Source organism: Scomber scombrus, chromosome 10 (genome assembly GCF_963691925.1).
Source record: "Scomber scombrus chromosome 10, fScoSco1.1, whole genome shotgun sequence".
Lineage (NCBI taxonomy): Eukaryota > Metazoa > Chordata > Actinopteri > Scombriformes > Scombridae > Scomber > Scomber scombrus.
Genome location: NC_084979.1, coordinates 21,730,923 through 21,747,593, shown reverse-complemented (window position 1 = coordinate 21,747,593; position 16,671 = coordinate 21,730,923). Strand labels below are relative to the sequence as shown.

General features: G+C 39.9%; 1 protein-coding gene across 1 annotated transcript in view; it reads left to right on the top strand.

Moving 5' to 3' along the window:
* The window catches only part of LOC133987214 (cadherin-4-like), a 235,213-nt gene extending 225,262 nt beyond the window's left edge, over positions 1 to 9,951 (top strand). Inside the window, exons 12-17 of the mRNA XM_062426509.1 lie at positions 822 to 964; positions 6,515 to 6,754; positions 7,009 to 7,245; positions 8,070 to 8,209; positions 8,309 to 8,473; positions 9,745 to 9,951. Coding sequence (XP_062282493.1) covers positions 822 to 964; positions 6,515 to 6,754; positions 7,009 to 7,245; positions 8,070 to 8,209; positions 8,309 to 8,473; positions 9,745 to 9,951 — 1,132 coding nt within the window. The remainder of the gene's footprint in view (positions 1 to 821; positions 965 to 6,514; positions 6,755 to 7,008; positions 7,246 to 8,069; positions 8,210 to 8,308; positions 8,474 to 9,744) is intronic.
* Positions 9,952 to 16,671: the final 6,720 nt, after the last annotated feature.

Sequence of the window (16,671 nt, the reverse complement as noted above, 5' to 3'; positions counted from 1 at the left end):
GGATTGATGTAAAAAGCTTGTTGTGTAAGGCCAAAGTGTCATATGTCAACGGATGATGATGCACATGTGAAAGTGAGATTGCAGCCAAGCAAGGTGGCAGCTGATGAACTCTGTATCACAGAGGGAATGAGACAAGGATGAGAAGATACAGACAGGGATAAGAAAATGTATGAATACAAAAGCACAGCAAGATGAGGTCGAGACACCACAGGTTGAAAGAGATCAGATAGAATTGAAAGTGTGGAATGAGCCAAAAGTGACAAAATCCAGAGAAACAAGAACAGTTAGATCAAAATGAGATTGGGATTCAATCCTGGAGATGATCCCCTGTTCCTTCCCTGCTCTTTATCCCTAGGGAGTGTCACCACCTGCTACCATATCCACTTTCTTGTCTGACAGAATCTTGTCTCCACCCTATGCACAGCTTCCCCACTGCCAACATACAAGCACTAAAACATGCATACTGTATAACACTGTCAGGCAGTTTAACCTTCTCTAACATAAGCAAACACTTTCTAGAATATGTGCATTCAACACACATACAAGCAGTTGCAGCAGTGCTTAACAAGGGAGGTAATTGACTTCAATGCTTGATACACAGGAGTGAAAAATGAGGTGAAATTGACTGTAGGCTGCAGGCTCTAGAGGAGAAGTCAATGAAGAATTAAACTGTGTGAAGGTCAGGCTTTTGTGATTTTGTGACTGTGTGTAAGTGTAGGCAATCTATGCATGCACAGATGCAAGAGAAAATTTATAATTGCTTGTAAACATGGAAACGGTAGCGCTAACCTCTCCATCGATCTGTGCCTGTGTGTCTTTAGGTATTCAAAGCTTAACGACCCTGCGGACTGGCTGTCCATCAACAGAACCAATGGTCAGATAGTGACCACAGCAATGCTCGACCGAGAGTCTGTCTACGTCAAAAACAACATGTATGAAGCCACATTCCTGGCAACAGACAATGGTAAGAGCCTGTTTTTATGCACATATTTTATCACTTACATACTTCAAAATCATAGTGATCAAAGTTGTTGCTTCAGTCTCATGTATTGTTTTCATTATCCTTTCTATTTATTCCCACATTCATCCATGCATTCTTGCATGGTTCATTTTACAGCCCCAACAGCTAATACTATAAGATAAGTTAAAATTGTATTAGGAATTAAAATAAAACTATTAATATAAATCTTAGATTTACTAAAAGTGAAAAAAAAACATTGTCCAATCTACTCTTTATTATAAAGACCTCTTGATCAAAAATGTTGCCCTTCTTACTGAATACATTATAAACCAATATCATAAATCAGAGTGTTGGCTGATCTTAAACTTCAAGAAAGTAAATACAGAGCGCCTTGGTAGCTAAGTGGTAAAGGTGCATGCCATATAATGGCAGCATCCCTGGTTTGATTATGGCTTGGGACCTTTGCTGCAGGTCATTCCCCCTGTTTTCTGTTTGCCGCTATGCTACCCTTTGTCAAATTAAGACAAAAAAGCCCTAAAATAAATCATTTTAACAAAAAGAAGAAAGTAAATACAATATGAAACAGAACAGGAAAGAAGTCTGAATTGTTACAAAATTATCTAGTACTACCATAGACTGTATAAAATAATGGACGTGGCCACTGTGACGTCATCCATGGGTTTGTGGTCTCGCATTTTGAAGCTTGAGTTTCGCATTTTGACCCTCGCCATCTTTTTTTTTTGGAGCCAGAAGTGATGAGAAGTGACCATATTTGGATAAGAGTGTGGAGCAGGGGAGGAGCTCCCCAGGGTCCAACTAAAGCAACTCATGCACTGCCATGGTAGGGACTTGTGAATCACAATGCAGACACACCCTAAAGCAGTGGTCTCCAACCCTGCTCCTGGAGAGCTACTGCCCTGCATGTTTTAGGTATCTCCTCACTCTAACACACCTGATTCTAATAATCAACTCGTTATCAAGCCCTTTGACGAGCCTCAGCTGCTTGATAACGAGGTAGAGTGAGGAGATACCTAAAACATGCAGGGCAGTAGCTCTCCAGGAGCAGGGTTGGAGACCACTGCCCTAAAGCATATCCTGCTTAATCATCTATTTTACTCTAAAAGGTGTCATAATTAACTAAATGAACATCATGCTGTACTGAAGAAAACTCATTAGGAAAGTGTTAACTGAGGTAATAAATCAAATGAAAAGTAGTCATTTTAGGGTCATGTTCTCACTTCTGTACAATTGGACTTCTTTTTGGAGTCAGTGGATTAGTCCCCTGCTGGTCATTTGAGAGAATGCAGGTATGAGGCACTTCTGCATTGGCTTCACTTTTCAGACCTTTCTAGACTGTTTGGGTACTACAGTATAGACCTACACAGAAAATTGAGGTAATATCATACTGTCTGCAACATCATGGATGTTTATTATATTCATGACTTGTGACAAGGAGGAAAAATTAAACAATAATAACAATAATAATAATAATAATACATTTAATTTGTACCACATTTTTTCTTTCATAGTGAAATAGTGCCAGTAATCACTCAAACAATAATTAGTCAAAGTGGCACTTTATTCTTTATTTCAGTGGAGCTGCAATTGAATGTTTGGAATGGTGTAAATCTTAATCATTAAAAAAAATATACAGGTTGGAATGAAAAAAAATATATAAAATGTATGTGGTTTATTTTGAAAACAAAATCTCAGTTGATCTTAGTTAAGCTAGTTAAATATATATTATAAAAATGTGGATTTTGAGGCATATAAGAACACAGAAGTTCGGCAGCATTCATGTGCTATGTTAGAGTTAGAGGAAATCTAGGATTCACACAGCTGGTCACACTGTTGATCCTCTCCTCTCCTCCTCTTTCCTCTCTTCCTTATCATCTGTCCATGCCTGCCTTCTCCTTTCCTTCACAATCCGTGTGGCATATATTATTTGTTCTGCCTCAAAGTTGAAACTCAAGCTTAACCAAGCACAAACTCAATCACAGCAAACAAATAAGTTCCCCTTTTTCCTTCAGTGGAAGTGTAAAGTAAAAAGGAAATGTTTTTTCCCCCTCCCAAATTGCCTTATCAGTGACGTGCAGTGCACTGGTGTGTTTACCTTAAGTTGGCTTTGAGGCATTAGTTTATTTATAGGTGTGAGCATGTGTGAATGTTCTCATTTGTCACACATTTATGTAAGCACGTGTGTATTTCTGTACATTTCTTTACTATGATTGACAATGTCAGACACCCTGATGTGCAACCTGCTATGAGGTTAGAAGGAAAGAGGAGGCAGAGTGATTAGAGGTTCACACACTTCTGTTGTTTGGACTTCACAAACATCTTATTTACCTCCTTCTTTTTCTGTCCTTGTTATTTGCGGGCCTTTATCATTTCAATATATTACCTATTTGCTACAAGAACCTATAGGCACTTTAGAAATATATGATTCCATAAACCTCCATTTACACCTGCCAGTCAAGCAACAGCCAGCTCCCCGGAATACAGTCAAAGCTATAAGGGTGTGCAGTTATTGTGGATGTTGTAAAATTTTATTGTCATAATTATATTTTATGATTTCTTCCCCTGGCCTCTGTAAAGAGCACAGTTTAGACAGGTATGTTACAAGGTTTGGTTGTGTGTGTGTTTGTGTGTTTGTGTGTTTGTGTTTGTGGTTTATTCCAACTGTGTGGGTGGTGCTGGAGTGTCAGCCATCATAACGTGAGTGGGATTATGGTAAGAAGTACTATGAGACAGTAAGTATAGTAGGATGGGACATGAGGAGGCAGTGACAGCATGGTGAGAAGTACACTTGTATTTCTACCATATTTTTATGTCTCACCCCTGACACAATCTGACTGCCTCAGACCCTTCCGACACACTGTTTTTAACTCCTTTTCAAACACCTATGCATTTGTTTATGTGCTTATGTGTTCATCAAAGAACATATGGTAGGCTTTCTACAAGTCTTTTCACCATGCCTCACATCTCTAAGCCACCATCAAAAAAAGGAGTTAATACAAATCCTTTTGAGGAATTTACACAAACATAATTATTTATTTAGCTGGTTAAAACCCCCATAATTCTCCTATCAGCTGTAGCAAGCTACTTCCACATGTCCCCCATACATGGCTGGGATTAACAAACAAGCAGAATGAGAAAGACTGTGTGTGTGTGTGTGTGTGTGTGTGTGTGTGTGTGTGTGTGTGTGTGTGTGTGTGTGTGTGTGTGTGTGTGTGTGTGTGTGTGTGTGTGTGTGTGTGCGCGCGTGCGTGCGTGTCTTTATTGCATTGAACACTGTATATTAAGTATGTACGTGTATAACATAACAAGTAGCCACTAACGATAAAGCTGTTGGATAATGTGTTACTAGTGCCATTAGGTGTTGTTGGATAATATGTACTGTGTAACTATATAAGAAGAATGTGTAAGTTTTTTAATTTTTTGTCTATTATTTTGTCAGTTTTCCCCTTATGTAATGTGAATTGATAAACTAACCAGTCAGTTTAACAGACTTTCTTGCTTACATTACAGTATTGTGGATAGGGATAGTACAGTTTTGACTTTTAAAGGAGATGACAAATGTCACTTGTCTATTTCATTTATTGCTTCACTGTGAAAATTTAAACTTATTCTTGTCCCAACACTGACCAGACTTTAAAAATTTGCAATTTATTTTTCAAATCCCATGAGACTCTGGTGACACATTCATGAGTGATCACTTGATGGGATTTCATCAATCAGCTGCAATTTATTTTGTGATCTATAATACTAATCGTAGCATTACCAGTTGGATAGAGCTCAAACTGTCAACACACTCCATTACAGCCCCTCATGTCTTTAACTGTGTCTCACTCTTCTTGTGGCAAATGTCTTGCTCTGTTGCCATGTTTAATTGGCAGATCTGTCAGCTTTGCATAAATCTTTGTAAATTACATCGCCTTTATCGCATCCCAGAGATGGGCCCTGGGGTTGCTTGATTCCACCCAATGGCTCGGCCAGTGGGGCATGGCGAGGAAATGACTCGTAATTGGAGGCAGCTAAGGGTTGTCACCCCTTGACACACACTCAATAAACAGCTCTGAGCTTTATACTGCTAAGCACTCTTTTTTTCCTGAGATTTGTCTTTGCCACATTCATACCACACATACACATTCATGCATTCTTCTCTCGGCTCTGCAATCTCAGTCTCTGATTGTTTAAAGCCTGTTCCTTACTCCCAATTCTCTATAAATGCGGTTGCAGATTGTCTGTTGCTCTGTTCAATCAATGCAAAGGGCTTCAGGATTGTTCCTGCAGATGAGGCGTGTGTGTGTCTGTGTGCACCAGTGCATGTTATTACTGTCCAGGGCTGACAATATTCTAGTGATCCAGTACCTGCAATATCTGCCTAAAATCACATCAGACCAAGTTTCTCCAATCGCCATAACAGTTTCCATACTGTAGACATACAATATAGACTCAGGTGAAACATCTGTTTCAGGATTTCCTTTTAGAGACTATCACTTTAATAACTGCCTAACAAGAAATCTTTCCATATCTGCAAATTATTATTTTTGAACTGGCAAAGAAAAATACTTGTTATACTTGTTAGGATGTGTAGTTTGGATCCACTTACTTTTAACTTCAACTTACTGTACCCAAGGAGAGCAGACGAAAATGTTCTATTATGCTCATTGTGACACATTTCCATCACAGAATAGTGATTGTCAAATAAGTAGATACAGTATGAGATGGTTTTCTATAGCCTGTATTTTCTATAGCCTCTAAGTGTGGGGAAAAAAGCAGTTGCTTTCACATCGCTCTGAATTGCTCAGGTAACAATGTAAATAATTTTGCAGATCTTTCTAAAGGTCATGGAAAGCATCGCACATTATTTTCAAGGGTGCTTGATTATCTGGGAAGAGTGAGTTATATTTATGTATTTGAATGTGCGGTATAGGTATCCTCTTAATGATTAAGCCCGCAGTATGTGCATTTTCCAGTGTGTGTGTGTGTGTGTGTGTGTGTGTGTGTGTGTGTGTGTGTGTGTTTGATGTAAGAAGGGAGGACTGAGTGCACCACAATCAAAATGCACTGTTCAGCTTTCAGAAATACATAGTTAATATTGCAGGGAGAAGTGTCTTTATCTACAGAATCATAGATATCTGTAAATACACAAAGACAAGGACTTGTTTGATTGTGTTACAGTCATCATTATTGTGCCTAAGCCTTCTTTAGGCAATTGGATGAGCTGTGCCTGCATCTGAATCAACTGTGATGGGTTTGATTTGGCTGTAAGGCTAAAAGAAGAGCTGGAGAGCACAACTGTCAAAAGTATTTCAGTCAAGGACAGATATTCTCCAGCACCCTACCTCTAACATCACCATTGCAGATAAACAGTCTTCCTTTCACCTCTTCAGATCCCTTTTTTAATCTGTCTTTATATTCTCTTTCATTATTTGCCTCTTTTTCCGTCAGCCTTCAATTCCTGTCCCTCTTCCTTTTTGCTACACACATCTTCTCGTCGTCTTTTCCTTCTGTCATGATACTATTTCTCTCCTTTCTTTCCGTTCTCAGGATCTCCTGCAGCCAGCGGCACAGGCACGCTGCAGATCTATCTGATAGATATTAATGACAACCCCCCAGTGCTCATACCTAGGGAGTCTCAGATCTGTGAGCAGATGAACAAGAACGCCAACGGTGTCAACATCACTGCCGCTGATGCCGACACAGACCCCAATGCTGGGCCCTTTGTCTTCGAGCTGCCCAACTTTCCCAACAGCATCCGACGCAACTGGACGATCTCTAGGATCAGTGGTGAGGATGTGTCAGCAATACCACAGAATAGATAAAAATGAATTCATGATCATTCCATGAAAGGTTTTACCATACTCCTGCATAAATGTATAGCAAAAGGTGTAGCACTAGTCTAGTCCTTTATTACCAGCCATTTTTAAGGTTTTGGTCAGAATAAACAAATTTAGGCTCCAGATGTCAATAATTGTGACTAGTAACAGCCAGCTCCCAGGTTATTAGTAACATGTAGTAACTTTTCTCTTCACTCTACACAGGCAACTACGGCCGTCTGGGTCTACGGTACCAGGTATATTTAGAGCCAGGGGTGTATGAGGTACCTGTAATTGTGTCGGACTCGGGGAACCCTCCATTGTCCAACAGGTCGGTCATCAAAGTGAAGGTGTGTCCGTGCGATCACAATGGAGACTGCACCACTGTTGGGGCCGTGGCAGCCGCTGGTTTGGGACCTGGAGCCATCATCTCCATCCTCATCTGTATCATCATACTGCTCAGTAAGTGTCAGCCGTTTCACATCCATCCACTGACACACTAATGCACATGTATAGTATATTACACATACAGCTCACATATAAAACATAAGAGGTTTAGCTGCTTGTGATTGGCTTTGATATGCCTCTCTGACAAAAAAGGGCAGTTCAGGGCACACTCATTAAACATTCACCAGGCTGTAATACAACAACACGAACAATAGTTTGTATTATGGATGAATGCCTTGGTTGCTGGATTCCTCTCGAGCATCTCTTGACAGGGAGGTTTTTCTTTTCTTTTCCTGGTAGTGCTATCAAGCCTGTGATTTATGCTGCTGGCTCACTTTCTTGCTGTGGGTTGCATTGTTCATACACACAGATAAGTCTTATAGACAAATTCACCTCCAACTGAAGTATTTTAAAATGTCATATTGTATGTGAATGATCCTTTTACTAGTACAACTGTCTAATACTACTACAAGTTTTACAAGTTTATTATCATTGTTGTTCTTATTATTAACAGAAATGGAAGTTACACACAAAACATTAAGCTACAAAGAATAAAGTTAAATAATACAAATAAATTTCAAAAAGAAAAGAAAGACAGATGGGAACCAAAAGGAAGAGTGCAGCAAATACTCCAAACTAAACGACAGAATATTCACATTGCCATGTTTTCTGACAGATTTGTGTCGATAACAGTACTTCAGCTTCAACCATAACATTCTCCCTCAGACACAACCCTAAAACTGTTTTACTGAAAACAAAAGCACAACAATGTGTTTTCAATGTGTCTGTACAACATCACCCCCTAATTAAACAGTGCTGAAAAATGTGTGTTGTTGCAGGTATGGTGCTGTTGTTTGTGATGTGGATCAAGCGCAGAGAGAAGGAGAGGCAGACCAAGCAGCTGCTTATTGACCCTGAAGACGATGTCAGAGACAACATACTCAAATACGATGAAGAGGGAGGAGGAGAGGAGGACCAGGTGAGATCCTGAGAGACACACATATACACACAATTGCACACACTTTGAGTTGACCCAACTGTGCCCTGCTTACATCTGTATACCCCTGTGGCTGTGTAGGACTACGACCTGAGCCAGCTGCAGCAGCCTGACTCCTTGGAGCACATCATCAGCAAGCCGCCTGGTGTCCGCAGGGTGGATGAACGTCCCATCATCCCAGAGTCCCAGTATCCAATCAGACCTGTCGTGCCCCACCCTGGAGACATTGGGGACTTCATCCATGAGGTGAATTTAACAAGGCCGTGGATGTACACACATCACATCTCGCATGCATGAGAGCTCAACAGTCATTAGATTGTTTCCCCCACGGCGACCTGGCCTCTCACTTTCACTTTCCATTGATCTGACATTTAATGTGATTACTCGTTCTGGATGCTGTTCAATATGTAAACTCTAGTATGGTGATAGAAACAACATAGAGTTTTGTTTTACTTTACAGCTTCTCTCACGGTGCCAGGATTATTCTCTCACACACACACACACACACACACACACACACACACACACACACACACACACACACACACACACACACACTGTCACACACATAACTCCAGCGCTGGCACAGTGATGCGAGAAAATGCTGATTGACAGACTCGTAACAACACGTTCACACTCGAGAGGTGTTGGCAGCTGTTCAGCTTTGATCCATCCAGCCTTGACTCTCTCTCTCTCTCTCTCTCTCTCTCTCTCTCTCTCTCTCTCTCTCTCTCTCTCTCTCTCTCTCTCTCTCTCTCTCTCTCTCTCTCTCTCTCTCTCTCTCTCTCTCTCTCTCTCTCTCTCTCTCTCTCTCTCTCTCTCTCTCTCTCTCTCCCTCTCTCTCTCTCCCTCTCTCCCTCTCTGCCTCTCCCTCTCTCACATATGTACTCACCTGATCTCGCTCCAGCAGTCTGGTAAAACACAAGCACAACAAACACATGATGTTCCTACCACTCACTGTACTCCTGGGGGTTGAGGCTTTTTAGGTTTCTGTCAGTAGCCTCTCTCTGTATTCCAGTGAAGTGGATGAAGTCCATTCTCTTCACCTGCCTAACCCTCAGGTTAATGGACCGCATTTGTCATTTTTAGAAACAAGCGCGGGTTTCAGCACTGACAGAAAAAACATACAGACCTCTTCACATCTAATTTATGAAACACTAACAGATATTGATGATGAGGGTTTGATCACACATTGATAAATATTAATATCAGAAACAATAACTGGAATCTCCTTATTTATGCATTTTGATAATTAATTTACGCAGACACAGTGATCATTGGCATGTTACAAAGAAGGTTTTGATGCACAGTTGTGTCTTCTGTTGCTCCTGCATGAAAAAACTTGGGGCATGGAGTTTGAAAGATAGAGACATTTACCAGAAAGGGGGGTCTAATGCATTATAGAAAATCTGCTGTTCTTGTAGTTGTTTTACTACTAACAATGTGTTGCTTTTCCATCACACTGTATAGACATGTGAACACTGACCTCTACCTTTCCTCCTCTTCTTCCTGTTCAGGGTTTGCGAGCAGCAGACAACGACCCCACAGCCCCTCCGTATGACTCCCTGCTGGTGTTTGACTACGAGGGCAGCGGCTCTACCGCCGGCTCTGTCAGCTCCCTCAACTCCTCCAGCACGGGGGACCAGGACTATGACTACCTCAATGACTGGGGCCCCCGCTTCAAGAAACTGGCTGACATGTACGGAGGAGGGGATGATGATTAAATCTACCCAGTCACACATGCACACACACACACCCTCGTCCCGTCAGCTGGCCTGCCATGCTCTGTCCCTAATAACACGTGGGGCTGTTACACCCTTACTGAACACAAGTTAACAATGACATGTTCACACTGACCAACTGACTGACCAACCAACCAATCAAATTACCCACCACAGAGGACCGGAGCCATGAGTCAGTTTTGGGTGCTCTTCTCAACCGTCTCCTGCTCTAAGCCCGTCTAAGACTGAAACAGAAGCTCTGAATTGCAGGCTTCTCATAATTTGTATTTTCAAACTCTTGTGCTTTTGTTTCATTTTCAGTTTTATGCTAGATGTAGGCTTAAGTTAGTTTTGTCTGATTTTGTTTTCCTTTAGTTTGTGCAGCTTTTTTTGTCCTCACTCCCCTTCGATTCGAGACGTTCCCTATTCCTGAGGGTTTTCACTTTTCCCTCGCTGTCAGCCCCCGCCTGACTCTCTGCAGAAGCTTTAGGTTTGAGCTGCTTGCTTTGTCTGAGGGGAACAAAAGGAGAGGGGGGGAAAAAAGAACAGAACAGATATGATATGAAAGTCCTTCCTGCATGGAGGGCTCTGGTTTATTCTTTCTTGAACTTGAATTACTTAGAACAGAAGCACTGTTGTTTAAAAAGTGCCTTCAGTGGTGCGTATTTTAGCAGACTCCCGCTAACTCAGGATTGGTTGCCATTTTCTGGGCTAACATGCCCCCATATTACCCCTGACCCTTTAACTCAGACCTTCCCTTGTCATTTCTATTGTCCTGCAGGGCTGTGGTAGCTGCGGGAGATGTCAGTGCTGGTTTCAGAGGAGCACTGGCTTAAGAGGGCGCTTTATGTAGACGTACTGTACATAGGCCTACAGTGTGTCTGTAAGTTATGGACAAATCATTAACTGTTCAAGTCAGGCATATCTGTGCTCCTAGACCACAGCCAACTTGAATGTGATTGCTGAAATCACAAAAATACATAATGGGACTGTCGTAGAGAAGAACTGCATTGCTTGTCTTTGTTCATTGTGGCTTCAATAGCAGCTGTGTTTGTTTTGAGCTTTCCAGTATTTGCACCTAAAACTTGATAAGGCTTGTTACTCAAATTTAAGAATTGACAAGTCAAGTGTGTTACCCCTATAATGTTACTGTATATGAAGTACACATGAGGGTTATTTAAGGAGACTTTGCCTTTAAGATCATTTAAGGTTTGCATGTTTATCCCTACACCCAAAAGTAACATCGCCAGTTATTGTGTGGTAAATATGTCAAAGAAAACTATATAAACTGTACAAACATGAGGGCGAAGAAAATACTAGATGACTTCAAATAGCTCTGATAGCATTATATCCAGAGTTGTGAGTTTGTGTGAGCCCCATTCTTAGTTGTTTTGTCTTTTTTTTCTTCTTTTTTTTTTCCTTTTTTGTTGATTTACTGTTGTTTCTTCACAAACTTTTAATATACAAACTTTGGTGCTGGTCCCTGTCATGGAAACTGGGAGAATTGAGCCTCAGCCAGGGATTTAGCGCCTTCACAATCTGTCTCTCTTCAGGCAGCATTTCATTCATCTGAAATTTTCTCCTGAAAAAAATGTGGCTGCAACTTCAAGAGGTTTTTTTTTGTTTGTTTGTTTTTTTAAAGGTAGAGAAAGCAAAAGTCTGTCATGAAGTTATGCATTTTATCAAAGCAGACTTGCAAAACTAAAGCTTCAGTAATAGAGCTTTAAAAGACAGACATTTTAAAAGACAGTTATGTTGCCACTTAATGAAAAAGCAGCACTACCCATGGGCTTTTGTAATCATCTTTCAGAATATACCCCAGCATTGCATAAAGAGAAGTGAAATAAAGAGTTTTAGTCTTTGTACAAAATTATTTAAATGTGCGAAACATTCCTCTGACTATCCGGGAAGATGCTGGTGAATGATAGAAAGGTTTAATCATTCCTCATATTCTGAGTGCCCACTGAAACTCTTGTCTGTGGTTGCTAGCTTCAACTTGATGTGGATTCACCAGAGCCTCATTTAATTGTGAATATGATTAATGCTTGGAGGAAGTCTCAATCTAAAGGCTATGTTCAATGAGTAATTTTATGAAAAGGATCCTCCACACATGCTCCTTGTTCTCATGATGCTTTTCAGCTGTTCATTTGAATATATTTAGATTTTAAAAAATCTTTATTTTTTAATGATTGTAATAAAAATGGTAAAAGGAGCCCACTGTAAAAAACAAACAAACCAAAAAACACCTAACTATACTTTTGGAGTATAGCTGTTAATACAAATATTCATTATAAAACAAATATGGATGAGAGTGTGATTTGACTATAAACAAGATAAGGAGGTTCATAGTATAATTAACCAGGTTAACAGGGTAGGAATCTCATGATTTAGATTTATAGAGAAACAGGTGCAAATTGCACCTTGCAGTATAGAAATTGACAGTGGCGATTTTCAGGAACACTGTCAGCTTAGAGCGCGATCAGAGTAGACATGAGAAAAGGAGTGGTTTCCACAGCTTGCTACTGGATAAGCTTCTATCCATCCAGTTGCTCCTCAGCCTACAGACTATCTTCACAAAATAAACACAGCTGTTACTTTCTGCTATTTGTGTTTCTTTCTGACATATTAATGTTGTATATACAGAACATTTTTATACATTTGGTGATATGATTTATCTGTTTCTGTGCGGTCTTTGCATTTTCTCTCACTCCAGCTTTGTTTCAAATTAATACTTGGCAAGGTATATTTCACCACAAAAAGCCATGTGCATTTAAGAGAATCTGTATGATTCTATATGAGCTTACAGCCATACTGGTGTCGCTGTTCAATCTTAGCTTCTTCATGCTAAAAAGATTCCACGTCAAACCAACCTGTACAGTCTGTACTAGCACACACTCACTCCTCTAGGCCTTACTGTATATACATGAGTGTTCTGTATTATATGAGCCCTTTCAGCATTGTTCTAATTCAGCTGCAGAGCTCCAACATTATCGAAGGCCATCCAGCAATCACAGAATAAAGACATGCTTTATGAAATGCTTGTGCTCTCTTGTCAGATGTTCACAATTGAGGGCCAAACACAGCAGTAGCCCCACCACCTCCCAACCCTCTACACACACACACACACACACACACTGGATATTCAACCTTTATGACTGTGTCAAACCCACATGACACAATGCCATTATGATACTGAATGTTATCAATGACTCCCGATGACGCGCGGCAGCAAATCATCAGTGGAGTCAAAGTTGACCCTCCATTTAAATGCAATTTGTGAGGGGAAATGGAGGAAGGGTAGATCATTACTTGTTACATAGTTGGTCCACTTGTCTTATTGATGTTTCTTTGCTAAAGTGAGGGGAGAATTAGCAAATGACAGAATGAGAGAAGAACTATTGCACTGCTGTAGTCCAACCGTGCTGCATCAACAACAGCTCTTCTGCCTCTCTGACTGGTGTTAGTTGACAGACACTTGGTCTCACTCTGGACACTGCCTGACTGTGGACACACACATGACAGGAGGCTCCTGCTGAAGCCAGACTTTTGCCCTGCTATGGCCAGAGCTACAAAGGCAGGCAGCAGTGTTTCATACAAGTTCTCCCAATACTGCTCAAGTCCAAGTGTACATAATGTAGTATTTGCTTGAAGCTAAACAGACCAAGTTAGGCAAACTGTAACTGTACAATTGGAGCTTTTTGCATGTGTCTTTTTATAATGGACAGATGAGTTCTATTACAGTAATCATACAACATTTTAAAATGTGTCGCAGCCCGCATGACCGAGGTTGCAGTCCAGAAGGGATTCTGGTGTACCATACTCACATAGTTTCAAATGGAGGAGAAAAAAGCAGAAAAAATAATTGCACAGTTATCAAGTCTAAAGACTTTTTTTGTAAATTGTCAACAGCACAAATATTTTGTATTGTTGTTTGTACCATTTTGTAAGAAAATGTAAAAAAGAAAAAAAAAAGAAAAGAAAAGAAGGGAAAGAGTCTGTTGTTTCAAGCGTGTGTTTATAGTGCCACTGCAATCTTGGTTTCCAAATACCGTACAGTACATGCGCAGCCTTGCAGATCAACCTTGTAATATAGACGCTGAGCTGGAGACTCCCTGTCAGCACCATGTGTTATAAATAAACATTTCCCCTCCTTATATGAACACTGCCTCCTGTCTCTTCTTTGTCACTTGCAGATTTATGTGAGAAATGCATTTTCTCACAGTCATGTTATTTTTTAAGAGCCAATATGTTTATTTTGACTGTAAATTGTTAAATTAATTGTAGATAGTTTATTTTACTTACTTTGATACATTATACTATATATGTAAATATAACATACACCAAAAACAACTTGTAACATTTATTTTCTATGGAGCCCCCCTGGGGTCATATGGTAGAAAAATACTTGATGCGTAAATCTGTGCACACAGACCGTGCCATCGGATTAACAATCCGATTCATTTCACTGAGAACCTAAAATGACTATTTTCTTCTGTTTGCACTGATCTAATATGTGGATGATTGAGTTTCCTATTCAAAATTAGGTTCAGTGCCAGCCGTGAACAAACATAAACTCAAATGATCATCACAATTAAGGCTGTTCATTTGTCAACTCTGTCTGACAGGCCCCTCTTCCAAGGTGGGATAATGAAGTCTTTCCCAGCTGAAGCAGATGAAAAGCAGTGACAGATCAACTCAGTATGAAAATACAAAGAGGTGCATTTGATTTCCTTTTTTCCTTCCTCCTGTTTTAAACTTTAATGCCCATCTATATTTCCCCTTTGTGCTGCAAATGTTGTCACCATGGAAATCTAAAAGGGATGTGGCTCTTACATAAGGTACAGCTAAGCAATACGATACATTTTTTAAATATGGTTTGGGTTGTTGTTTCTTTGTTTGTTTGTTTGTTTGTTTTGCTAATTTTCCCTGGACCTTGTTTGTTGCTGCACAAGAAAAAACTGTTGGATTATAGTCAAGTTAATGAACATTTTTAATTCATTGGAAGTATTCATTGGAGTTGCATTGCTAGTAAACAATAAACAGCAGGAACAGGAAACAAATGTGGGTACATTTATAAGTTTTATTTTTAAAACTGTGAAATGGGCACATACTACAGGTAATAAGAAAGGAATCAATTTATTTATGTTATTTTAATCAAATAAAAGCATCATTGCTTTGTATATAGCTTTATTAACAGTAGGAACTTCATTGGAGTACTTCATAATCTTCATAATGTCTAAAGCGTCCAAAAGTATAAAAATCTAAAAAATCTGAAATGCCAGAGCATCCTTTAAAGCACCAACATGATTTTATGAAACAGACCCTGCCAGGCAGTGTTGTAATATTGGCAACAAAATGAAATAGATAAAGACAACAAACTGTTGCCAGTAAATGATCTGTGGGACAAAACCAGCTTCAACAATATAGTTCCTCGACAATATATTGCTGGTAATGTATCTTAGAGATGCTGTGTGTAAATTTAGTGGAACAGACTTGTCAGAAATGGAATATAATATTCATAAGTATGTTTAATTAGTAAATAATCACCTGAAAATAAAAACAGTTGTGATTATGTTACCTTAGAATGAGCCCTTTATATTCATAGGGAGCAGGTCCTCTTCCCAGGAGCCATGTTGCACCAAGTTTTGCAGCCACCACAGGTTCTCCTACACACGAGGGGCAAGGGTAGAAGCAGGGGTATTCAGCTGTTTGCAATCTAGAACCTCACTGCTGGATAGTTAAATTCCACACACTGGTTCTTTAAAGAGACTTATCACAATTATCTAGCATTCAGGCTGTTTGTTAAATCTTAATTTAACAATTGCCACTATAAAAGCAGAGGAAACATAAAGGTAGAAAAGATAAGTAGTTAGCAGTTAGCAGTCAGCGCAGGCAGTCAGGGCTGCATGAGGAGCAGGGTGAGATGACCCTTACTTGTTCTCTTTTAGCACAGCAGGTCAATGAACCAACAGCACACTGCATCTCCTCCTCATTGATTGACCTGTCAGAGCACGTCAATGCACACGCAGACAGAGTGAGCCCTGCTGTTACACTCTGTTCACAAAGGCACACATGAAGACACAAATCTCTCTCCTCAAACTACAAGAAAACTGAGGGTAAATGGAAACTCACTCCTGCCCTCCCACCAGCAAGACTCCAGGACTGACAGGAAAGGTCGGAATAGATTAATTCAGGTAACAGTCACATGATTATCAGAATTACCCCATGCTGAATTTTTGACTTTGTATGGATTTATACATGTGGTTGGTTTACAGCCGACATTGATTCTGCGCTGCAACCTATTTTTTACCAACTGTACCTGCTAAGTCTTGCAGTTTATCTATGCCGTCATATGAAAAATAGGTGATTGTTAACGATAAGAATAAGGCCTGTTGACTCACATTAAAAGAAAGAAAAAGAAATACACTGATTCACTGTCTTGACAAGAGTAAGATGAGAAGATCAATACCACTCAGTCTGTCTGTTAAATATGTTGTAACAGCCAGCAGTCGGTTGACTTAACATGTTGAATTTCATCTGTTAAATCCAAGGGTCAAAGTGTAAAAAGGGTCAATTGTTCTGTTTCCCTCTGTGTCTAGTCTTTACACTATAGGCTAAGCTAACCGACAGCTGCCTGTAGCTTCATATTTAACAACTTGTTTTTTTTTTTGTTTTTTTAATTTTAGCTCTCTAAGCATAGTCCTCATTGCTGCTCAGGTTCAT